This window comes from Narcine bancroftii, chromosome 7, assembly GCF_036971445.1.
Source record: "Narcine bancroftii isolate sNarBan1 chromosome 7, sNarBan1.hap1, whole genome shotgun sequence".
In the NCBI taxonomy this organism is placed as follows: domain Eukaryota; kingdom Metazoa; phylum Chordata; class Chondrichthyes; order Torpediniformes; family Narcinidae; genus Narcine; species Narcine bancroftii.
In genome coordinates this window covers 5748931-5774037 of record NC_091475.1, presented here as the reverse complement: position 1 = coordinate 5774037, position 25107 = coordinate 5748931, and the positions used below count along the sequence as shown (strand labels likewise).

Here is a 25107-nt window from a genome sequence, read left to right as displayed (position 1 = left end):
AGAGGTCAAAGGCCTGGGCCTTTCTTCAAGGGACGAGTGAAAAACAGGCAGGGTAGAATAGGCAACTTTACAGTTGGGTATTCTGACCACCTAAAAGCAGCTTGTATTAACAACCTAGTTGAAGAGTAGGTGCGGATGACATCAAACCTGGTGGTATAGTGCATTGTGGGTTATCTAAGATTACAACAGGATTGAAATGAACTGGGAAAGTGGGCAAAGGAATGGCAAATAGAATTCAGTTAGGATAAGTGTGAGTGTGAATGTTGCACTTTAGGACGTCAAAACAGATCAGGACTTGCATTATGAACAGAAGGTCCCTGGGGAGGTTTGGAGAGATTTGGGGGCACGGAAACATATTTCCGTGAGAGGGGTGACACAGGATGGTGACGGTGTTTAGCACACTTTACTTTGTCAGTCAGGACACTGAGTACAGGACCTGGGAAGTCATGTTACAACTATATAAAACACTGGTGAGATTACACTTGTGTGCAGCTTTGGTCTTGAGGAAGATATCACGATCATGTTACTGGGACTGGGGGGCCTAAATTGTAATGAGAGGCTGGGACTTTTCTCCCTGGAGTGTAGGAGGCCAAGAAGCTTATAAAATCAAGACTATACATAAGATAAATAATCAAAATCTCTTTCTGTTGTAGGAGAATCAGAGCCATCGGAGCTCTGTGATTGGTAAGGGATTGCTCAAGGTGGGATGTGAGTGGGAAGGGAAGGTTGAGAATCACTGCCCTAGACCCAATTGTTACTGAAATATTTTACTTGAGAAAAATTGTCATTGGCCCATTTTCTTTTTGAGGGATGAAACCGTGCACCTAACAAATCAATTAGGGAAGGTTAAAACAGTGGTTTTCAAACCTTTTTCTTTCCACCACCTTAAGCAATCCCTTACTAATCGCAGAGCACCTCTGGCATATGGATTACTTTAAGTGGTATATGAGTGGAAAGAAAAAGGTTGAGAACCACTGGTCTAAAATTAGTGGACATGGAGTTAAAGCGAGAGGGAAAGATTTAAAATAAACCTAAGGGCACTTTATTCACACACAGGATGGTGGGGACATGGAAAGAGTTGCCAGAGAAAGTGGCAGAAGTAGGAACAATTGGAACGTTCAAAAGACATCAAGACAGGAAATGTTTAGAGGGGCAAATGGGACTTAGCTTCATTTGGACCAAAGGGCCTGTCTCTGTCTGTAGCACGTCGCAACTCGAAGAGCAAAACTGGGTAACTTGCCATGACAAACTCACTTGGTGGTTTCCAATATTTTCAAGTTCAAGTTGATTTATTGTCTGATTGTACAGCATTCTCCAGTCCATGATGTAAAACACTGTGAACATACATAGACATAACACACATACAAATGAAAAATATGCACAGTATGTATACACAAATATTAAAATAAAAATATTATTGTGAAATAAATTAGAGAGTCACAGCTGAGCAGCTCTTCAGTCATTCAGCATTCTCACTGCCTGTGGGAAGAAACTGTTTCTCAGCCTAGTGGTGATGGCCCTAATACTGCTGTATCTCTTTCCCGATAGATAGTGTATATGGGGCAGTAGATGCCCTCACTGATTTTATGAGCCCTCTTCAGACAACGATCCTACTAATCACATCAATTGGGGGGTGGGGAAGAAACCCCGTGATCCTCTCTGCTGCTATTATGGTCCTTTGGATTGACCTCTGGTCTGATCCTCTACAGCAGTGATTTTGAAATTTTTTCTTTCCACTCACATCCCACTTTAAGTAATCCCTATGCCATCAGTGCTGTGATTAGTAAGGATTCCTTAAGGTGGGATGTGAGTGGGAAGGGAAGGTTGAGAATCACTGCTCTAGACCCAATTGTTACTGAAATATTTTGCTTGAGAAAAGTTGTCATCAGCGCATTTCCTTTGGAGTTGTGAAACCGTGCACAAAACAAGTCAATGAGGTACAAATATAAGTGATTTTCAAACATTTTCTTCCCACCCACACACCACCTTGATGTCTTGAATATTCCCATTGACTCACGGGAACCACTGGCCCACCTTGAAAGCTTTGCTGTCCACGATAACCTCCTCCTACAGACCTCAGAAAAAAGTGTGTTCCAAATATCTGGTGTCAGGCATGCAAATGAGGTGACCTGCCCAAAGCAGCTGACGCTGAGTAACAATGCTGAGAATATGGGTCTGGTAAGGAATGCCTACATTAGTCCACTTATCTTTCTGTTGAATTTGAAGGGTTTTCACAGAGACACTTTTCCAGTCTTGAGATGCCAGCTGTAGGTTAGCCAAGTCAGGAAGCACGCAGGGTGGAAGGGATCACTGCTTCTTGGTAGTCCATGTGTTTTGTTCCAAGTTTGAGGCCTTGATCTTCAATTACCTTTCTCCTCATTCAAGAAAAACACAAGTGAGATATAAAATTATTTAATTGTACTCTGGATCCAAATTCTACTTGGGATTTGGAACATATTGTAAAAAAAAAATGGCATAAATGGGATGATGTTCAGAAGAAAGTACAGACACTCCTATGTACCGTGCCAAAAAAAAAACATTTTGTGATAACATTGAGAAAGAACTAGCAAGCTTTCAAATAAAGGCTTTCTTAGAAAGTCAACCTTCAGCTTTTCCCTAATTTAGCAATATTACACATTTAGCTAATGGCTACAGAATAGAAGCAGATGCAACCAGAGCAAAGCTTTTTTAAAAAAATCATGAAGGGGGTTGGGGGAAAGAGGGAGATTCCCATAATCTTCTCTGCTGCTCTTATGGTCCTGTGGATGGACCTCTGATCCATTTCTCTGCAGCAGCCGTACCACGCTGTGATGCAGCTGGCCAGGACGCTCTCCATAGAGCTCCAATAGAAGGACTGTTGGCATAATGGTGGCCAGTAGCCTTGCCTGCTTCAGTCTTAGGAAGCGCAGCTGCTGTTTCACCTTCCAGGCACGCAGCCCTGAGGTGTGCCAGTGACGTTTGAACATTTCTTTATGACAAGAACCTGCTCTGCTACCTCTAATGCTTTGCAAATTTGTACCCCCCACGTTCCTCTCATCCGTTCAGATTAGGCAGCCTTCTTATTGGTTCCACGACAATTATACGACAAAAGAAACTGCTGTTAACATTCAATGGATCTAATTCTGAAGTAGGCTTATAACCTCCATGTTTGGAATGTTGGCCTTCCTAAATCAGAGTATGGAGGACAGGAATTGGAATGTCGTGTTGAAATTGTATAAGGCATTGGTGAGGCCAAATTTGGAATACTGTGTGCAGTTTTGGTCATCATATTATAAGAAGGATATCAACAAAATAGAGAGTGCAGAGAGCAGAAGAATGTTGCCTGGCTTTCAGGGTTTGAATTATAGGTAAAGGTTAAACAGAATAGGACTTTATTCCATGGAGTGTATAAGATTGAGGGGTGATTTGATAGAGATATTTAAAATTACAAGGCGGGGGACAGAGTAAATGTGGACAGACTTTTTCCATTGAGAGTGGGGGCAATCACAAGGACATGGATTGAGATTGAAGGGGGAAATTTGGGGGGAATTTCTTCACTCAGAGGGTGGTGGGAGCATGGAATGAACTTCCAGCCAAAGTGGTAGGTGCAGGCTCGATTTGAATATTTAAGGAAAAGTCGGACAGGTATATGGATGAGAGAGGTGCGGAAGGTTATGGGCCGGGTGCTGTTCAATGGGACTGGGTGTTTGGTGTGGACTAGAAGGGCTGAACTGGCCTGTTTCTGTTCTGTAATTGTTATAAGATTAAACAAGCACATAGGATAATGCACTGAATGAATAGAGAATAAGTTTCAGAATCAGAAGCTAAACTTTGGACAGGGCATTTAAAGGTGATTTTGCTTTTCAAATGATTGCACCATAATATCATGCAATCTCATATTTCTCTCAAATCTTCATGTATATTAGAAAGATGGGGTGAATAGCTACACAACGGCAATCTGCAGTGATATTTTTCCACATGTAGTTTCAAGTCTGGAGGACAGACATGATGCTATTTAATTTGGACTGGCCAGAAGGCAGCGACACAAGTGATCTTTCAGGAGGCAAAGAGAAGTCATTATTTAAGCACAGGAACCAATTAAAGGTTAAATGAAGAGCTCTGTCTTTCTGATTGAATGGGCCAATGTAGCACAAGCTCATACCTGGCCAGTTAGCAACAAAACCAAGGAGGAAAGAGCCAATTTTCCTTGTTACAGCACTCATGTGTGTGATGGATAAGCATTGGTTATAAAACTTTCAATATTATTTCAAAATGCTTATAACGGAAAATGTTACCATCAAGCTTTGGCTTGTAATCAATCCTGCTGGGCAGAAAATCAACCTCCCTCTTGTACTATAAGATGGAGAATTTTACCATTGCAGCCCTCACTGGCTGATTTTGGTGGAAGAGGGTAGAATACATCTTAATATTACTTCTCACATCTCACTCACTGCATCTGTATTCCACTCCCAACAACACCCATGAGAAATGTCACAGAATCGATGCTCGTCTTAACAATGCCTTGATTAATTTGAATTGTTTACAGCACTATATTTAAACAATGCACAAGCAAAAGTGTAAAGATTCTTCATCCATAGATGAGCAAATAGAAGACAACAGTTGAATCATGGTACATTCGTGTTTTTTTTTTAAACCACTACACTGCCATTATACAGCTTCATCATTCAATAAACAGCTTTTAAATCCTGTTAAAAATGCACAATCACCCATTGTTAATGGATTCGAGTCCGGATCTCAGGTTGGAAGATGCGAGTCCCATCATTCCAGGGATCAACCTAGTCACCTACGATGACTCCAAAGGATATCCCTTCCTCAGATATAAAGTTTGGAGAACTCTTGATGTAGTTTCACCAGCACTTTGTAAAGTTGTATCAAATATTCTGAGATTTTACGGACCTCTTGCAATAAAGGCCAACATTCCATTAGCCTTAATGTTTTTGCCGTATCTGCTGGGTTTTTTTTTTTGCTTTGTCATGTACTAGAATCCCCAAATCCCTCCAAACTACAATCTTTTACAGTCTTACCCTATTTAAATAATTGTTTGCTTTCTCAAAGTTCTTTGCAAATTATAATTCCACTTGGTAACTTCTTTCTCCCTCGTGTAACCCATCAGTATCCTTCCGTGCTCTCACAACTTGTCACAGAGGGAGTGGCCCCTGCAGAAGGCGGAGAGGGGAGGAGAAGTTTTAACGTGGTTGACACTTTGCTGAAGAATAAATGATGGTGTTGAGCCATTCAACATCCTTTCCATTTTTAAAGTTAAAATACACATGCATTTTAATAAAATATTTATACAATGAATCATTTATTCCCAGTCTACCTTTACACTCTATTGTTCTGATCTACACCATTCTCAAAATCTGTATTAGCATCTTCTGCACAGAGAAAGCAAGTGTTGCAGTACAAGTAACTTGCATCTTCAGAATTAATTCTGTCATTTCTAAATTCACATTTTTCAGCTAACATTGCTTGAATCAGTTCAAATCTGATTTTTAAAAAAACTACTCAAAGCTAGAGAACGGTTTTCAAAAAGGGAGAGTCTTTTGACATCATTTAGATTTTAATTTTCTCCATTCTTCTTTTCCTGCCAAGATTCATCCTGATCCCAGAATGATAAACTTAAAATATACAAATATTCATCAAATTATGAATACCATGACGTTGACAATACCTCTTCTCTTAATAAACAACAAGAGACGCCTTTTGCTCAGTTACTTCATTACTGCACCAATCTGCTTTCCTTCTCGTTCAACAAGAAATTTTTTAAAAACCCAAGAACTCTCAGTGGGCATTGATGAAAGAAAATCTGCAGGTACCTATAACTTTATGAACCGTAACATTAAGATTCATATTACTCACTTCTCCAGTTCTGTAATTACGTGAAAGAAATGTGCTTCAGAACAAGTAGTCTTGAATACTTATCCTCCTGTTAAAGTTCCATTTGATGAACAATCATTTTAGCAACAGCTGATCTACAACAACTTAAAACTTCAATAAAGATTAGCGTGGCATCTTCTGGCTGGAATGTTAAATGCTCCAAAAGGTCATCAATATCAGGCATTTTTAGGGCAAGAAATAAGGAAGAAGTAGCAAGGAGTCTCAAATCAGTAATAATTTATTAAACTGTACACTGCTATTAACAAAACTGCTTTAAACTGAATATGCTACATATTAATCGAGCTCAAAATTTACAGATGAATTTGAAATCATATTTCCAAGGTGGGCAGCAGCATTAATATGTCTAGTATCCTATCTGTGCTATGTTTCACGGATTTATTCACCATCAGCTCTCTGCTGATTATGGAGATGCAGAATCAAATCTTGTATTTCTTCACGTTTTTTCTTTACTTCCTGACGCAGAAACCATTTATCCAGCTGCAATGGTAATTCAAAATTTGTGATGGGATTCTGTGGAAACAGAACAAAGAATTTTGCAAGGAAGGAAAAAGAAATTCAACACAATGTGTTGTAAACTGTCTTCCCCTATAATAATGAAGTTCTATTTAATGTCCTGAGACCATTAACGGTGTTCTTGACTAAACAGATTCTGCCCGACTCGGTCAGTTTCTGTTCCAGATTTCCAGCGTCTGCAGTATTTTGCTTTTGAGCAATATTACAACCCAAATAGATGGCCAATTGTTTCAGGCCTCATATTGATCATAATTATCAATGGAGAATAATTTTCAAAATTATGCACCTGGCATTTGGAGTGTTCCCACTTTACAAGGATTCTGAATGAGCTTGGTATATCCTTTTGCTTCTGGTCATTTATGAAGCTTTAGATAAATTCTCCTAAGGTCTATTTTAGTATGAGTACAAACATGCAAATTAGAAGCAGGGTTAAGCCACTTGGTCCCTCATGGATGAAGTCCTGGAAATACGTCAGCTCCAACAATTTACTCAGCATCTCTTCCATGACACATTTTCCCCAGGGTTCGTTCCAAATTCTGACAGAGCTATTTTCGGAGTGTTTCTTGGACTTTCCATAGCTAGGACTGATGTAAAATACTCATCATTTGGTCTCTCTTACAAATCCAATCCTCTCCAAAGGACCTCTTTTGATGGTTTCACTTTTCACCCAGTCCCTGAGCAAGTTCTTCAAGTGTTTTCATTGCATGGCCCAGGGCAGCAACATCGTTACTTATCGCATTAGTTTCTATGCGGATATTACTGTGCCATAAATTTCATCACTGGAAACTCATCAGAGAAGAAAGTTCATTTGAACTTTGTCCAAGGATTTTCTTTCGCTCTCCTTTGCATATCAATTCAATGCTCGGCATTGCCTGGGTTTGTGTGAACCATTATCATTACAGAGTTAAATTAAGCAAAATAAATAACAAAGCAAAACAAAAAATTTGGCGGGAACAACCAAGCAGTGATTATCCACCAAGGAGAATGGAAAGAGAATTCATCTGCTGTTAAGAGGGCAATCAAGGTTGGCAAGTTAATGAGCCAATTGTAGCAAACTCTACATCTGAGCCAGGCAAACTGACAGACCTTTCAGGGCAGTTTGTTTGATGAATGTACAATTTAGGAGTTGGAGAAGGCAACACATTCCTTCAAACCATTTAATAATGTTGTAACCTTAGTTCCATATTCATTTACCTGAGGTGATCTTTCATTCCTTTGACTATCAAACATCTTTCACCCTCTGCCTACTCTATCTCCGCTGCCCTGTGAGAAAAATAAATGCCTCATCTCTGCCTTAAACGGATGACACCTTAGTTCAGTGACCTCAAATACGAGATTCTCCCAAAGGACAAGACATCCTCTCCTCACTTACCTGCCAAGACCTATTTGGATCTCATCTATTTAAACTGTGGATAATGGCTTGTCTAACCTTTTCTAGCATGGCAACTAACCTATTCTGATAATTTTATAAAGCAACAAAAAAACTACTAGGCAAGAAATAAAGAAAGGGAAGATAGATTACAAAAGTAAACTAACACAAAATACTAAAACAGTTAAAAGATTTTATAATTATATGAAGCGGAAAAGGGTGGGTGAACGTAGGTACCTCGTAAGGGTGAATTAATTTGGTTAACAAGAAAATAGCCGTGACTATTTTCTGTTGACCTTCATGTTTAACATGCGGTGAAATGCGCACCTCAATGCAGTTGCTATCACTGAAGAGATAATGCTGAACAAACTAAGGGCCTAAAGGTAGACAAGGAGCCGTGGTCCTGACAGAATACATCCCAAGGTATTGAAAGAAATGGCATTTGAGAACAATTTAATCAAAATTCTCTGGACTCTGGGCAGGTCCCAACAGATCAGAAAACAGCAAATGTCACGCCACTATTCAAAAAAAGCCAGGCAACTATTGGCCAGTTAGCTCAATGTCCATGGTCAGGAAAATGATTTAAGCCATCATGAAGAATAGCAAGAGATCGAGATAGAAATTGTTCCTTCAGGTAATCAGAAAGCTTGACAAACTTACTGGATATAATGAGCGGAATGGAAAGAGGGAAACATGAATATTGTGTACTTTAATTTCCAGAAGGCATAAAAGCCATCCATAAGAGAAAGATGGATTTGGGGTAAAGTAATGGCGTGGATAAGAATCAATAGAAGGCAGAGAGTTGGAATAAATGGGTTTCTCTGCTTGGCAATCAGAGTGCTACAGGAGTTGGTTCTGGGCCCACCTAATTAAGATACATGTTACTGATATGGAAGCGGGGTCTGAGTGTAATGCATCTAAATTTGCTGATTACACTAAACTGTGGAAAAACAAATTGTGCAGAGAATGTGGAGAGGGTGCAGAAAGATAATAGATAGGTTAAGTGAATGAGAAAAAACCTGGCAGATGGAGTACAATATTAGTCAATGCATGGCCATCCATTCCGGAAGTGAAAATAGAAGATCATATCATTACATAAATAGGGAGCGATTGGAGCATGCTGTTGTGCAGAGTAATTTGGGAGTGCTTGATCATGAATAAGGTAATTCATCCACAAGCACTCCCAAACAGGTAATCAAGAAGGCAAAAGGTAAAGGTTCCATTATTGTCATGTGATATTACATTTAGAATGTAGCATACATGAAGTTCTTTAACTTTGTCTACTGTGAGGAAGACAGAGTCGTCATTTTGTTCAGCACCTTCACAGAAATGAAGCCCCAGGTTTACAAGACCAGTGCTCTAACCACTGAGCTATTGGAGCAAATGGGATGTTACTCTCTTTGCTAGGAGGATTATATTTAAGAGTAGGGAGATTCTGCTGCAACTATTCAGGGTATTGGTGAGGCTGCAGCTAGACTACTGCATACAATTCTGGTCTCCTTACTTGAGTACTGTCTTTGGAGTAAAACTAACCACACAAAGCTGGAGAAACTCAACAGGTCAAACAGTGTCCTTTATAGAGCAACGGTAAAAATACAGAATTGACATTTCAGGCTTGGGCCCTTCATCAAGGTATGAACAAAATATAGGGAGGTGCCTGTACAAAACGGTTGAGGGGGGGGAGGTAGGGTTGTAAAGGCAGGAGGTGATAGGTGGAGGAGGGAGAGGACAGCAGTGATCAAGGGGAGGGATGGGTAGAAGAACAAAGGGAGGTGGTACAAAGTAACTTCACCAGGTTAATTCCAGAGATGATGAGGTTATCCTATGAGGATAGAATGAGTCACCTGGGACTTTACTCGGTGGAATTCAGAAGAATGAGAGGGGATTCTGTGGAAACATATAATTGTGAAAGGGATAGATGAAGATAGAAGCAGGTTTGGTAGGTGAGACTAGAACTAGGGGACATAGCCTCAAGATTTGAGGGAGCAGATTTAGGATGGAGATAAGGAGGTGTATCTGTGGAATTATCTGCCCAAGGAAGCAGTAAAGGCTACCTTTATTAAATATATTTAGTTGGGGAATTGAGGATAATAGAGAAAAGGCAGGAAGGTGGAACTGAGACCTTGGGCAGATCACCCATCGAAAGGCAGTGCAGGCTCCAAGGCCCAGATGGCCTACTCCTGCTTTTATTTCTTCTGTTTAATCAACCAAGCACTTTGAAGTGCTTCCAAAATATACATTCGCCCTTAATTAGGGAAACCAATACAGTACACAGCACTTTGGATGTGATTACATGCCTTGAATACATAAAGTATAACCTTACTTGTTTGGTCTAATTCTCCAGGCAATAAACAGCAAACATTATTAGCTTTCTTAATTTTTGCAGTACTTCCATTTAGGCCTTTAGCAAATTATACATCAGAACAATCAGGTCCCTCTGCTTCTCAGTGCTCTGCTCAGTCATCAAACCTGGATGTGATTAAGAATCAGAATTCTTCTTATTCAGCAATATTAATCTTACAACCTTGGTGGTCTTCCTAACCCTGGTTGGTACTGAAATTTAATTTGAAGTCACAATGCTCAACTGAAAATAAATTACCTGAAAAAAACTTTCCACATACTGCAGAAGGTAAATCCCACAGTCACTGCTATTATCTTGCTTTGGGACTCTGGGGACTGAGCCTTTCATTTTATCCGCTGTGAAACTGTGTTGTCCTCCTTTTTTCACTTCCCACTCTATCTGTAGATACCTAGCAAAGGGAAAGATTACACAGTTTAAAAGTTCAGGAAGCATGAAGACTGTTACACCGCACAAGAGTATGAAGATTTAAATGACCCAATAGAGTAAACTATATCACTATTATGTACTTGCAGAATGCCCTTAATGTAGGATCTCTGGCACAGACAAGGTGGGGCAGAGACCAAGCAGCAGATAGCATTTACAACCATGTGCATGTATGCAAAATAGAAAATGCAGAGCTGAACAATATATTACAGGTTGAACCTCTATTATCTGGCACCCTGTGGTCTGGCAACCTCTGGCCTGGCATGTTTTGAATCTGTCGCCATTAGTACAAACTCTTTATGGACAGCATGTGATTCAAACCCCGGTCCCGATTGCTGGGACTGTAAATACGTTGCGCTAACTGGGATTTGATTTGTGATATTACTTGACCTTGATCTTTTTAGTTCAGAAAATGGGTCTGATCGAGTCACCTTTGACAGCTATTTTCTGTGGTCCGGCTCTGGCCAGGTCCCAACATTGCCGGATTAAAGAGGTTCAACCTATACTGATACTAGAGAGAGGAGAAAAATTATGACCAAATAATAAATGTTTATAGCAGTGATCAATGAATAAATATACCATAGATACCTATGGATTTGAAAAATAGTCTTTTTAAAAATGTCCTTGTTTGTATCCCATTTCTAAAATGTTGTTCTTCAGAAATGTACATTTTGAATCTTGACTTTTCTGAGTCAGTAGGTTTCTCCAAGATGGGTCTTCAGAGGAAGATCTTAAGATGTGAAACATTGAAATGGCAAAAGCAGATCAATGTTTTAGTAATACTCAGGGTAGTAAAGATCAGTAGTTAAGTGTCAACTGCCCTGTTGTGGATCTACGCCAGTGGTTCTCAACCTTTTTCTTTCCACTCACATCCCACTTTAAGTATTCCCTAAGCCATAGGTCTCTGATTAGTAAGGGATGGCTTAAGTTGGGATGTGGGTGGAAAGAAAAAGGTTGAAAACCACTGTTTTAATTGTACCTCATTGACTCGTTATGTGCACAGTTTCACAACTCCAAAGGAAATGGGCCAATGACCATTTTTCTCAAGCAAAATATTTCAGTGACAATTGGGTCTAGAGCAGTGATTCTCATCCTTCCCTTCCCACTCACACACCACCTTCAGCAATCCCTTACCAATCACAGAGCCCTGACGTTATAAGGATGATTTAAAGTGGTATGTGAGTGGGGAAAAAAGTTTGCGAACCACTAGTCTACATCACAAAGGACACGAGCTGAAATTAAGACAATCCACTGAGGATATTCACTGCAAGTTAGGTTGAATAAAGTTGTTCTTTGCATGTGGAAAAGCCAAGTCAAGTAACCATGACAATATAGTGGCATTTTCTTTATAATTTACTCATTTGCAGTATATAAACATTGCTGGAAATGTTAGTATTTCCTGTCTGAACTGACTACATCTAAACTAAGACTCAAGCACGTAGCTGCAGATTGGCTAGGCAAAGTTAAATTTTTTTTTATCCTGAAGACCACTAGTAAAAATCACATCGATTTCGATCACTTCACGGTTGTTAGTCAGAGTTCTTTGGCCTCCTCTAACTTTCCTCCATTCACCTTAAACAGATATCCTCCGGCATTTGCTATTGTCGTCCTGAGAAAAAGGTGCTGGCTCCCCACCCTAAGCCCGTCATAATCTTATATACCTCTATTAAGTCAACACTCATTCTCCATCATTCCAAAGACTAAAACTCCAGCTCTGTCAACCATACAAGTGTAGTCAAACATATTTCACATTGAACGGGGTAGATGCAAGAGTTTCAAATATGACCTTTGAAAAGTTTAATAGAAAGTAATCAGAAAAAATTTAATATGAAAAAGAGATCTTTCATAAATTCAAACAGTAATAGCTGTACCAAACTCCAACAGGTAACACATACTTTACTGCTACTCACTCTTGCAAAATCTTCACTGTGAGCAATTGTGAAGCTGCTCTTAAAGAGTCCATTATAAGAATGCATGGCCTGGGGTGGAGGGAAAAAATCAGATAATGTCAAAAATCACCTAACTTTTTGTTTTAAAAATGTTAAAGCTGAAGTCATTTGTACAAATGATATGACCGGAAGTTGGCGATCCAATTGCAGAGGTGGGGGGGGTGGGGGGGGGAGTTGAGACCCAGATCATGGAGCTTGAGGACGAGTTTCTTTGGCACTACTGTATTCAATGAAAAGCAGTCTGACATACTGCATATACTCGGGTAATAGTCAAATTTTGTGAACCAGTTTTGGGGGTAAAATTTAGGGGGTCGACTATTACACGCATGCTACTTTTGACCACGGTAAGTACTTGTGTTGTTCGATGCGTCAGGAGTTCTGATGGTCAGGCGGGCGGCCAGGATGGGGTGGCAAGTCCAAGTTGGGGCGTTGGAAGCTCAGATGGTAATTCTGTGTCCAGGGCATCAGAGCTCAATATCAGTGGGTGGCTGTGGCAGCTGAGGCCAAGGCAAGAATCTGCAGTTGGGGGGTCAGGAGCTCAGATGGGCTGGTGGCTGGGGCCTAGACGAGAGTCTGCAGTTGAGGCGTCGGGAGTTCTGATGGTCGGGCAGCCGGAGCCAAAAATAAGGGGGGGGGGTATGGTCAACCTATCACATTTTTAAGTCAAATATAAGGTGGGGGGGGGGGGGGGGGTTGACTTTTACATGATATCCACTAATACACAAGTATACACATTAAGCAGTAAAACATGAAAACACCAGTGACAGGGACCTCCCGGTGGCCAACCATTTCAGTTCTGCATCCCACTCCCATACTCACGTCTATCCATGGCCGTATCCCACCAAGTCCACCCGTAAATTGGAGGAACACCTGATTTTATGTCGGCACTCTCCGCCAGAGAGCATGAATATCGACTTTTCTGGTTTCTCCCTTCTCCCAGACTCTTTCCCTCAGCTCTCCAATCCCTCCCTCCCTTCACCTATTAGCTCCTGCCTTTGCTACTATGCTCCTCCACTTATCTTTTTAATTCAGACACCTGCTGACATTTTTCCATACCTTGATGAAGGGATCAAGCCTGTAATGTCAGTTATGTATTTTTATCTTTGCTATATTAAAGACATTGTTTGACCTGCTGAGTTTCTCCAGCTTTGTGTATTTACTATACACTATAAGTGTCCTGTTGCTCAGATGTTCCAGGACTGAACGCAAGGCCAGAAAAATGGCTTGTGCAGTGGACCTGTGATGGCGGGAGATGAAATAGGGTGGGTTGAGGCTGAGGAGGAGGGTCACAGAGCTAATGAGCCACAACCAGCCTCTTGAAGCTCTTCATGATGATGAATGTCAGAGCCATCAGTACCAGACATTTACCACCATCACTATGTTCGTCAGTACTGGAATGATAGGGGGCTTCTTGAAGTGGTTGAGTACCTCTACCCGTGCCACAAAGAGGTTAGCTATATCAGTGAATATTCCTCTGCACCTGTTGCTTTCAAAGGGCTCACTCTCTGGAAGGCTGATGTGACAACAGCGGCATTGACTGAGGGTGAAGGTGTACTGCAGGTTGAAGTGATGTGCTACCTGTTTGAAATTAGCTTTGAATGCATTGAGCTCATCAGGGAGGGATGCGCTGTTTGTTGCTGTTCTGCTTGGTTGAACTTTGTAGTCCATGATGGTATGCACACCTTGTGTGAGGTTCATCTGGGACTCAAGTCTGGTTTGGTACTTCTTCTTGGCATCTCTGATGGCTTGTGGAGATCATACCCAGATTTGTCATGTCGGGCTGAGGGACCTGATTTGTACTCCTCAGTCTTGGCCTTCAGTAGTGGCCTTCATGGGGACCGTTATAGCGTGACCTTTGGAGTCATACATGCAGAGATTAAATCATCTTCAAAAGAAACCCATTCCTACCAATAACTTCAATCCTACTTACTGTTTGAGTATCCTTGGACTTTGTTGGTGTAGACTCTTGGGTACTTTTATACATTCCTGCCAGAAAATAAATCATATTCTAAAAAGTGGTCCCATTCCATTAATTTGTCAATGCAGTATACAACTTGAAGTATGCAAATTAATTTCTAATCTGTAACACCTAATCCCAATTTAGTAGTTAATTCATTAGAACAGTGTTCCATGCTCCAGGAGTTGAATGAAATTATACAGATTAGAGTTTTCAGCAACAAAGCCCATTCAATGAAACTCACGCTTGAAAATGCATTTCTGTAGATGCTTCAAGATCAGCTGCTTGTGTCCTTGCATTGAAACAGACCAAGAGCATTCAACGGTTTTAGCAGGTGGGGGACAGCGGACAAATTAGTTGAGAAAGATCTCAGCACATCATTTTCAGAAAGTTGGGTGGGAGAGGGAAAAAGAGTGACTGCAAGAATCTGTGAATCACTAACAGTATTCTACGTATGGAATTTGACAAAATTCCTCGTGGGAGTCTGATCCAAAACTGGCTTGGTCAAGGAGACAGAGAGTGATGGTGGAGGATTACTTTTGTGATGTGATGCTTCAGAAGGATTAGACCCTTGCTGTCTGTAATATACATGAATGATTTGAATGATTTGGATGTAGATGTGGGAGACAAGATCAATAAATCTGCAGAACAGTGGAGTTGCAAACAGTGTGGAGGGAGACCCTAGGCTTTACAGGATGGTGTAATTGGCTGAGAAATGGCAGATGGTGTTTAATCCTAACAAGCATGAGGAGATATATTTTGGTAGTTCTATCGAGGCTAGGTCATGTACGTAGGAAGCACTGAGTATTCTTACAGATCAACCAACAGTGGTTAAGATAGCACATGGGATATCGACCTTCATTTATCAAGTCATTAAATACAAAGCTAGTAGGTTATGTTTCCATATATATAGCCGTTTACAGCGCGGAAACAGGCCATGTTGGCCCTTCAAGTCCGCACCGGTTCACTTATACAACTCCACTAGCTCAACTCTCCCACTCTGCGCCCATAACCCTCCAACCCCCTCACCTCCATTTACCTTCTCTTAAATGACAGAAGGACCCAGCCACAACTATCTCTTTTGGAAGATCAATCCATTCTGCCACCACTCGCTGAGTGAAAAAGCATCCTCTATTATTTCTCCTAAAGTTTTGCCCCCTTACCCTTAACTCATGCCCTCTTGTTCCAACCTCCCCTGCCCTCGGGAAAGAGTCTAGTCTATCTATTCCTTTCATAATTTTAAATACCTCTATCAAGTCCCCCCTCAACCTTCTACACTCCAATAAATAAAGTCCCAGTCTCCTTAATCTTTCCCTGTAATCCAGATGCTGTAAGCCAGGCAACATCCTTGTAAATCTGTTTAGGTGAATGCAATTTCTGAATTTCCTATTCCCAATGGCAAGAAAGTGATCTGACCTCAGCAGTTCTGATGACCACTTTCCAAGAAATATATGGTAGAAGCAGCAACATAGAAGAAGGCAATTGATGAAACAAGAGCTGGACGATTAAATATAGATGGGTGCCCACTTGTCAATCTGGATGTGGCAGACCACTTACAATGTCTGTGTCAATTACAGGAATCTCCCAGTGACCAACCATTTCAACTCTGCACCCCACTTCTGCACGGACATGCATGGCCATGAATTGTCAAACCAAGGCCACCCGTAAATTGGAGGAGCAACACCTAATATTCTATCCAGGCACACTCCAACCGGATGGCATTAACAGTGACCTCCAGTTTCTGGTAGCTCACTTCCTGGTCTCCCTCCCTTCCCTTTCTATCTTCTTTCCTCCAGCTCTCCACCCCCTTCCCTCTCCATTCACAGAGCCATCTCCTCTCCCCGACCTGCTGGTGTGCCCTCCCTCCCTTATCCACCTATTACCTCCTGCCTGTGGGCTTTTGCTCCTCCACTGACTGCCCACCACTCTGTCCAGCCGCCTGCCTACATTTTACTCATACTTTGAAGGGCTCAAGCCCGAAACATTGGTTAAGTATCTCTCCTATATAAAGGACACAGTTTGACCTGCTCGAGTTTCTCCAGCGTCATGTTTTTACTTCAATCACTGTGTGCACAGACTTTCATGTTTTACTCAGTGCTGGGGATCAACTTTTTCTCTAGCTTGTTACAATAATACATATTTGAGCTGTAAAACTGAGCCCATCAACCACACCTTGAGTAATATGAATCATTGCTGACTTCTCCTCCCTATCAGAACAGAAATAGACATTTCTCTCATGATTGGAATTGAACTTAGTGATTACAGTGCAGTGTGAGCAAAGACTATGCACTTCCATGATTCCCACAATGTTGTTTTGTGCTCTCCTGGTAATAATTATTTTGTTTGCTTTCTGCATTACTGCTCTCAAACTAAATTGCAAAGCAGCTTTTTGCAGTGGTGGCTTGGCTACATTTTTTGTGTTCTTTACTTTACCAAGAGACTACTGTTCAGAAATGGCATGAAATCGCTATTATCATTTACCTGGATGCTAAGGTTGGGTGAAGCTAAAGGTCTTACACAAGGAACTGTGCTGGAATCTTTATCTGCAATAGAACAAAATCTCATTGGAATATTTAATCAAGCTTGATCTGAATACCAGCATTCCCCGATCTTCATCAGGTTAAATTAATCTATAGCAGTAAATGTCTTATTACAGTAATTAGAAGTTTGCTCGTGGTCATTTTTCTATTGAAGGCAGATTCTGCATATAAACTGAATTTAATGGTAGTGCCGGCAAAAAAGTTTCAAAAGAAATACACATTTTGAACAAAAAAAATGCAATGCTTGGGCATCACTGAGAAAGTTGGCATTTATGGCCTAGGTCGGGGCACTGGTTCCAAAAGGCAAGCAAGCAGAAAAGAACCATTAATAACCATGATTTTGAAGTGATTAATTCTATTGCTTTAGTAAAAAATGTTCAGTGTTTGAATTTCAGCCCATGGGTTCCCCCCACCCCCCTTGGTTTTTCTACATTATATAATCCAAATTAAAACCACTGATGTATACACACTAAAAGATCCTGTAAAACTAATGTTCTTTTTCACATTAAACCGGATTATACAAACTAAAATGACAACATTTCAATAAATAAACAAAACTACAAGTATCCTCTATGTGAGAGGTATTACCATCAGTTTCATCTGGTAATGATATCTGATCTTTACTTGTGTTTTCACTGTTTGAGTGCGTGGCAGATGGATTTGAAACAAATCTATTCATGAATGGTTCATGGGTCAAATCGGGTTCGTCTGTCCAATTCCCTCCACAGACACTGCCTGGCCTGTTGAGTTCCTCCAGCAGTTTGTTTTCTGCTCCAGATTCATAAACTATTTTGTCTAACCCAGGAAAACAAATGACAGCAAGGTACCAATGGGACCTGTAAGATAACATGATAATAACAAGCGAACAAGTTATTTGTCTCTAGTTAACAGATACTAATAAAATTCTAGGTGTTTCTTCAGTTTTTCACTTAACAATTTGATCAAATGGATAAATCTGTCAACAGTACAGCTAAACCACTACAAACATGCATTTTTCAGATTGCACATGAAAAATATGGCCTATCTTAATAAAAAATCTTTTTATAGTGTTAACATTTTAATGTTAGACACCTCTTGCAAAAAAAAACAAAGATTGCGGATTCAGTCAGATAGCAATAATATTTTAGTTCATTTACACCATTTAAGCCAGTCAGTGTTCTGACAGAAAAGATGATGTGACTTTATTTCAGAAACATCTGCTTTTGAGCAATAAAGATACTCACTCTTCATTAACCGGCACAAATATGAAATCCTTTGTAAAGATATCCACATGACGAGTCCACGTTTTCACTCGTTGATGCCTCTTCTGTTGTATTCTACAACAGAAGCATAATATTCGACTCCAAGTTAGTAACTTACAAATCTACTATTGGGCATTGTTTACAAATAAAAGCTGCAATGAAATTGTTAATTGAATAGTTTCAGATTTTTCCTTAAATAACCTCACTCAGTTAGAAAACAGTACCAGTTAATACTGATCTGAAAAAATTCTAATTGTGTTCAATATAAAATGATCATTTCAGTTCCAGCACAAATGAGAATGAAAATAGTGCATTTCAGAGAACATGACCAAGTATTATTGTTAGAGTCAGAATTATTAAATAATTAAAAGTAGCAATGTTGAAACTATCTTTTTAGTTTGAATACAGTTAATAGAAAACTAGACAAATTGGTCCATGGTATTAATTTCCTCATCGGTCTTCCAGCCAGGAGAGAGACAAGCTAATGTACAAAACAAACTAAAGCAGATGACAGAAAAGATGGTCTGCGTGAACTTCCAAATCAATAATATTCAAGCAAAATTTTAAATTTCAGACCAAGTTAAATATTCAGTCAATTTCTCTTCAATTTCTATGAATCCAAAATGATTCAACGGTTTTTTTTTAAAAAGGGTGCATTTTCTAGTTTCTGAATGCAGCATTTCATCTTGAGCTTGTGAATGGTTGTGCAAAACACTGAACACATAGCCAACAATACAGAGACAAAAACAGTAAATGGTTAAAAATAGACCTTGGGATCACTTTGATCAGAAACTCAACTGGACTATCCACGTAAATACCATGGCTTCAAAAGCTGGTCTGACACTGAGCATCCATCCTGCTACAAGTGACTCACTTTCTTGCACACTAAAAACCTTCCATCATCTATGAGGCACTAGTCAAAACCATGAGGGAATATTTTCTTTAAACTGCCTAGATTGTTGAAGTGCAGCCCCAACAAATTTTAAACACTTGACATCATCCTGGACAAAATGAGAATCTAAACTTGAACATCCTGTAGCATGACCATTTCAACACATCCCCCCCCCCCCCCCCCCCCCCACCAACACAAATGATTCCTACGCAGAATGTCTATCCACATTGTCAGTGGGGAAAAATGTAAACTTGAGGAACAAAACATCAAATTGATCCTTGGCAACCTTAAACTGAACAGGGGTTGAACAATCAGTGTTTATCTGGTTTCACTGTTGTTTGTCTTTACCTACTAATGCTTTAACCTTTTTCTTTTCAAATCCCCACCACCCCCCCGTCTCCCTTCCCAGTGGTCTCTCCACTTCTCCCATCTTCTGTCTAAGACCCAATATTGCCGCATCCCCAGCTTCCTTCCCCCATCATAAACATAGTATCACACCTTTTTTACTTCAAGACTCGATAAAGGGTCCCAACCATTTCTAGCCTTTGATGTTGCCTGACCTGCTGAGTTCCTCCAGCAGCATATTGTCTGGTAAAACAGCTCACTTAATAGGTATTCCATCCACAGCCTAAACATTCATTCTCTGTGCTTCCAGAGCACCAGGAAGTTATTATCCCTGAGCATGGTGAATACCTCATAAATAAATTTATTGCACTTACTCACCCACATTTCTCTAACAGCTCCTCCCAAACCCAACTCTGCCAGGTCAAAGGCAGCAGGCACACAGGAACACCACTTGCATGTTGCCTCCAATTTACATGCCACCCTGACTTGGAAATATAATTGACGAAGAAGTCTAAATCCTGCAACAGTCCGCTCAACAGCACCGTGAAAATACCTTCACCAAAATGGTGGCTGTAGTTTAGGACAGCAACACATCATCACCTTCCCATGGACAATAAATGCTGTGACCAGCATCTCCCTAAATACAATCAATAAATGAACCTCATGAAAGTGGAAATGTGAATTGTTGAAAATTCACTCACGAGAGACTATTCGTCTCCTCCTCAGCATTATCCTTCCGGGTCAGGCGTCGATAGAAAAAGCTACTGAAAATGTGGGTGCGCTCAGCTAGTTCTTTGGGTGCTTTCTCCAGCAACAAGTACCTTTGAGAATATAGAAGTGAATTATGTCAATGCAGTCGTGATAAATTTGGTACATTGGCAGAAAGCTTTTTACAATGTAAAATTAATGTGATGTTTTGAAAAAAACTTGTCTCAGAATGAACAATTCACTTGCAATCAGACTCGTAAAGCAGGTGGGGAAACAAAAAAAACCACTATTATTGCAATACCTAATTATTAATCATGGTCTACACAGTTTGCAGGTGGTAGAATTGGAATGTAACACTAAATAAAATGTTATCACTTGGAACATTTTGTCTCCAAGGGTTAACACGGAGATGAAAAAGAGAGTTGGATCAAAGAATAGAGTTTGAGCGTCTCTGGATTCAATAGCCAAGGTCAACAACTTCCTTGTTAAGTTGCGCATTTTGTAACACGAGGAGCTGCATCCACCGACAGTGTCTAACACTTGTGGTTAAATTCGCTTGTTAAAAGTACAGTGGTAGATCTGGCTCCAGTTGGTAGTAGCCTGACCATTGGAGCAATAAGACAGTAGTAATTGCCACTATGCACCTTTTCCAAGACATTCCTTGTGTTCTACGTGTCGCATCCCCACCTCTCCTACATATTTTTATCTCTTTCCCGGTTCTGAAATGATCGCTTCTCTTCCCATAGATCCACACTGATCTGCTGAGTTTTTGATTTCAGATTTCCAGCATCAGTAGATTTTTTTTGGTTTTCATTTGACATAGTTAAAAGTCTGCCCCTTCATCAAATCTTTATCTGGCTAAATTTCCACTGCATGCAAAACAGGGGTACTTTTCTTACGGCACTTGGGAAGGTGACACCATTAGCTCCAAGTGGAAAAATTTCTCAGACAATAGGGCCACTAGTCAGCTTTTTCTGAAAGGAATGAACTTGTATTGGAATATGGGGAGTGGTCCTGGTCGCTAGATAAAATGTCTGTTAAGTACAAATGACCTTTGAAAGAATGTCACACTGATTTATTGGTTGGACTAAAGGGATTCATTGTTATTGAGTACTTAGAGGCTGGAATCTCCTCTCTGTTCAGTCAAAACATTTAATTACTTGTCTGAAGACAGTCGAGAAAAATGATCATTTATGATGTGTATCTTAGAACAAGGGACATATAATTATGTTAAGGCCAATTAACAATCATTCTACATGTTGTGATTTTAAGTCATGTTGGGACTCTATTTGAGAGGCTTTCTTGCATAGGCTCGAACACAATCGTGATCTACGGAATCCAAGTTTCGATTGATCATTGTGAGCTACAGAGAGGGTCTGATTTCCACCACTCTGGGCAGTGTAGGCTTTGTCAATTGATACCTTTGTTGTTTCAGAGAGTGGTCTGATATACAGAGTAATCAATGAACTGTTTCCAGCATTTTCTTTCATATTTGCTTTTTACCTTTTAAATGAATCCCCAATCAATTCAGCTTAACTCGGGTTTTTAAAAAAACATGGGTATCAGTTAAGATTTGGCACAATTTTCACATTTTCAATTCCAAAAAAAAGACTGAGCATGGGAGAGAGAGAATGCCTTAATTTCTGATTATTGAGAAATGCTGAACTTTACTTCTCACCTACTTTTTTTTCTCCCCTAATAGATGATCTTACCAATGGAGAGCGTAATATCAAGACAAGACTTACTTTAAATAGAAATCGATAATGACATCATTGAGGAACTCTCCCTCTTCCAGACATTCTAAATCTTCCGATGTAACTGCAAGTCCTCCTTTGGTTGGTGGAGGAGGGAAAACTATTATTCTAGGGAGATCAAAGAACATTAAAACTACTTATTTTGTATCAATTGATTTCAAATTATCCAAACAAAATTATATTTATTTTTTGAACGAACCAACACATCAGGATGAAGGATCCCAACCAGAAATTTCCCTCCACAGATGTTGCTGACCCAGAGTCTCTCCAGCAACCCACTTGTAGCAGAGTTTATGAATTAATTTGTGAATAAGGCCCAGAGCAAGGAAGAAAAATGTATAAATTAAATTTGACATGACAAATCCTTGACACCAGTTTTGCTGCAATAAGAAACCTCACAAAATTACAAAGCACTGAAGTCTCAAAACATTTGTAAAGTTAGAACATTCACAATGGCAACATGAATCTACCACCAGTTAGAATGAGCTCCTTAAAATCTATCAACACAACCAGAACCTGCACTTGTTGTTGACCAATGGCAAATACAACCTTTCTGTTTGCTGATCCTGTCTTGTCAATTTGTCCTCCCAAACCAGCCTAGCCCAAAACTGCATTGTGGAGGAGGGATGGTTGCGCAAGGAGGAGTAACAGCTGTAAGTTACGACATTTGGCTAAGCCGTACATCAAACCCAACAGAAATCTTGCATTTGGAAGCAAAGATACTAGAAAACTTTATATATTTAAAATGAAATCACCTTAACATTTAAACATTTTAAAAGAATTAACTAATCCAGTTTAAAAATCTAGCTACCATATTTACCCTGCTTTCTCCTGTTGCTCCTCCATTCAAATGAAGAGTTCACTGTACGCAGACCTACCATGACACAAAGTCAGTCAGCAAAAGTCCCAGGATGACTGCACAAATTCACATTCCAGTGCTGCACTCGATGTACGTCCAACTGTTGGAGAGCAAGGCTGAAGCAGAGTCAACAAATTGCTGTGTAAAGGATCAGATTTTGTATCTTCCAGCATTTGCACCACCAGATTTGCAGTGACCTAACATGGTTGAGCAAGAAAACTTTCACTGGTCAAGTAGAGTGCTGCAGCTAAGGGAATGGATGGTTGAATAGTTCAATACTTGATCTTCAGCCTCACTGGCACATACCATAGAGATTGGTTGATGGAAGAGTTTAATCACAGGTACATGCCTCATCTTCTTTCTTTCCAGAAAGCTTGTTTCCTTGGGACTGTGGTTTCCTCCCAGTGTAGGTTAATTGGGCGTAAATATTGGGTGGCATGGACTCTTGGGCCGTAATGACCTGTTACCACGCTGTATGTCTAAATTTAAAATGGAGTATGCACACTATCTTGCTCTGGACTAATATCGCACAATTTCCAGTATTTATACCACACTTTGAGGTTGTTCTTTAAAGGTGTCTACTAATGCCCTTCTGTTCTCAGTGCTCAAGTACGCTGCACATATGCCCACTGTTTTGGCAGCCAGACATCAAAGTTCTGTACACAATGACCTGTTCAGCACAACTGACTTTCATTGTCACCGCCATCTGCACTGATCACTAGAGGGGGCAATGGCAATCTTGCCGTGATCCATTCCATTGTTGTACTTCCAGTACTTCAGTAGTTCTTGTAAGTTTTCCAAGTTTCAAAGCCATGGAGCAGGGATAATGATTAGCGCAGATTTACCTACTAGCTTTGATTCTTCCTGCCTCGCAACCAAACTTACAGCCTATCTTGGTACCTCTATCAATAGTGTGTATAATTTTTATCATTGTTGATTATTACTGAGCTAATGTAAAACCAACTTACTTCTGAACTGGTCCATTTCGACTGAAGACATGCTTCTGTTTCTCTTGCTTTGAGGCAAGTGAAACCACATAATGATCCTTTCTCCGCACGTGACACAAGGTATAATTATTTACCCTTGTTGGATGTGCAATTTCTTCCTATGGAAGTAAAAGCAGAAATGGGAATGTGCAAATACCCAATGCTTTGTAATACCCAAAGTTGATTGGAAATAAGTACACAATGCTCCCTGATCAACCATGATGCCCTTCAGAATGCATTTCTATAATTGGATTAAATTTTCTTTTCTGAATAGAAATTTTTTTGCAATACATGACAACTTTAACTTGATTGCAACATCAACATTGTGTTTAATAAATACATTCAAACCTGAACAACATTTAAAAGCTCGATCTTCTAGTTGCTTTAAATACAGCAGTAAGGAGATTTCTGATTTACCCTCAAGCCCATTCTTAAATAAGCACTTTTTGAAATCTTCAAAGGAGGAATGTGACTGCTGCGTAATAACACTAAGCATAAGACAAGTTTAAGCAGAGCTAAATCCCTTCTCTGCAACACACGGATTCCCAGAAAAATATAAATTTGACTCTCTGCTATAAGAGTCACTGTTCCATTTCCCAAGTTAATTCTTTTGGCCTAATTTGTTACTAATTACAGAACAAGTTAAGGAACTGAAGCTGGATGAACTCCAGATAATTCTGGAGGCGGGGGGGGGGGGGGGGGGGGGGAGGAAGGGGTGATAGACAGGAGCTTTAGGGAGAAAGTCACCCTCAAATGTCTGGAGGCAGGTAGCTGGGTAACTGTTAGGAGAAGGAAGAGGAAGAGGCGGTCAGCTCAGAGCACACCTGTCGCCATTCCCCTCAACAATAAGTATATCACTTTGGATACCTTTGGGGGGGAGGGGGGAAATGATCTACCAGGGACGTCATAGTGGTCATGTCTCTGCCACATTCTGGCCCTTTGGCTCAGAAGGGAAGGGAGGGAGAAAAGGAGAGTGATAGTGATTGGGTGTTCGCTATTAGACAAACAAATAGAAGGTTCTGTGAACAACTTTGAGACTCCCAGATGGTATGTCACCTCCCAGGTGCCAGGGTCAGGGACACCTCTGATTGAATCCACAACAATCTCAAGTGGACGGTGAGCAGCCAGCTGTCATGGTCCACATTGGCACCAATAACAAAGACAGGAGTAGGGACGAGGTCCTGAAGAGGGAAAATAAGGAGTTAGGAAGGAAGCTGAAAAGCAGGACTGAATTCTTGCCTGTGTCACACGCCAGAGTAGGAAGTTGTGGCAGATGAATGCGTGGCTGAAGAGTTGGTGCAGGGGGCAGGA

The 25107-nt window shown here is 40.3% G+C and overlaps 2 protein-coding genes across 13 annotated transcripts in view; both read right to left on the bottom strand.

Annotated features, from left to right (window-relative positions):
* impg2a (interphotoreceptor matrix proteoglycan 2a) overlaps window positions 1-2363 on the bottom strand; it is a 73168-nt gene extending 70805 nt beyond the window's left edge. For all 4 annotated transcript variants that reach the window (XR_011341544.1, XM_069888630.1, XM_069888632.1 and 1 more), the window contains exons 1-2: window positions 2194-2363; window positions 1255-1334 (exon numbers count right to left, since the gene is read on the bottom strand). The gene's annotated coding sequence lies outside the window, so the exon portion shown is untranslated. The remainder of the gene's footprint in view (window positions 1-1254; window positions 1335-2193) is intronic.
* Window positions 2364-6099: 3736 nt separating this feature from the next.
* The window catches only part of LOC138738433 (sentrin-specific protease 7), a 67280-nt gene continuing 48272 nt past the window's right edge, over window positions 6100-25107 (bottom strand). For 5 of the 9 annotated variants that reach the window (XM_069888634.1, XM_069888635.1, XM_069888639.1 and 2 more), the window contains 10 exons: window positions 23779-23915; window positions 21943-22059; window positions 20191-20310; window positions 18235-18327; window positions 17600-17847; window positions 16953-17014; window positions 14445-14500; window positions 12476-12544; window positions 10380-10530; window positions 6100-6408 (listed from right to left, as the gene is read on the bottom strand). In XM_069888634.1, coding sequence (XP_069744735.1) covers window positions 6274-6408; window positions 10380-10530; window positions 12476-12544; window positions 14445-14500; window positions 16953-17014; window positions 17600-17847; window positions 18235-18327; window positions 20191-20310; window positions 21943-22059; window positions 23779-23915 — 1188 coding nt within the window. In that variant the 3' untranslated portion in view covers window positions 6100-6273. Of the gene's footprint in view, window positions 6409-10109; window positions 10250-10379; window positions 10531-11153; window positions 11296-12460; window positions 12545-14092; window positions 14368-14444; window positions 14501-16952; window positions 17015-17599; window positions 17848-18234; window positions 18328-20190; window positions 20311-21942; window positions 22060-23778; window positions 23916-25107 lie in introns of those variants that run through there. The other 4 variants (XM_069888637.1, XM_069888638.1, XM_069888641.1 and 1 more) reach the window with 4 other exon arrangements.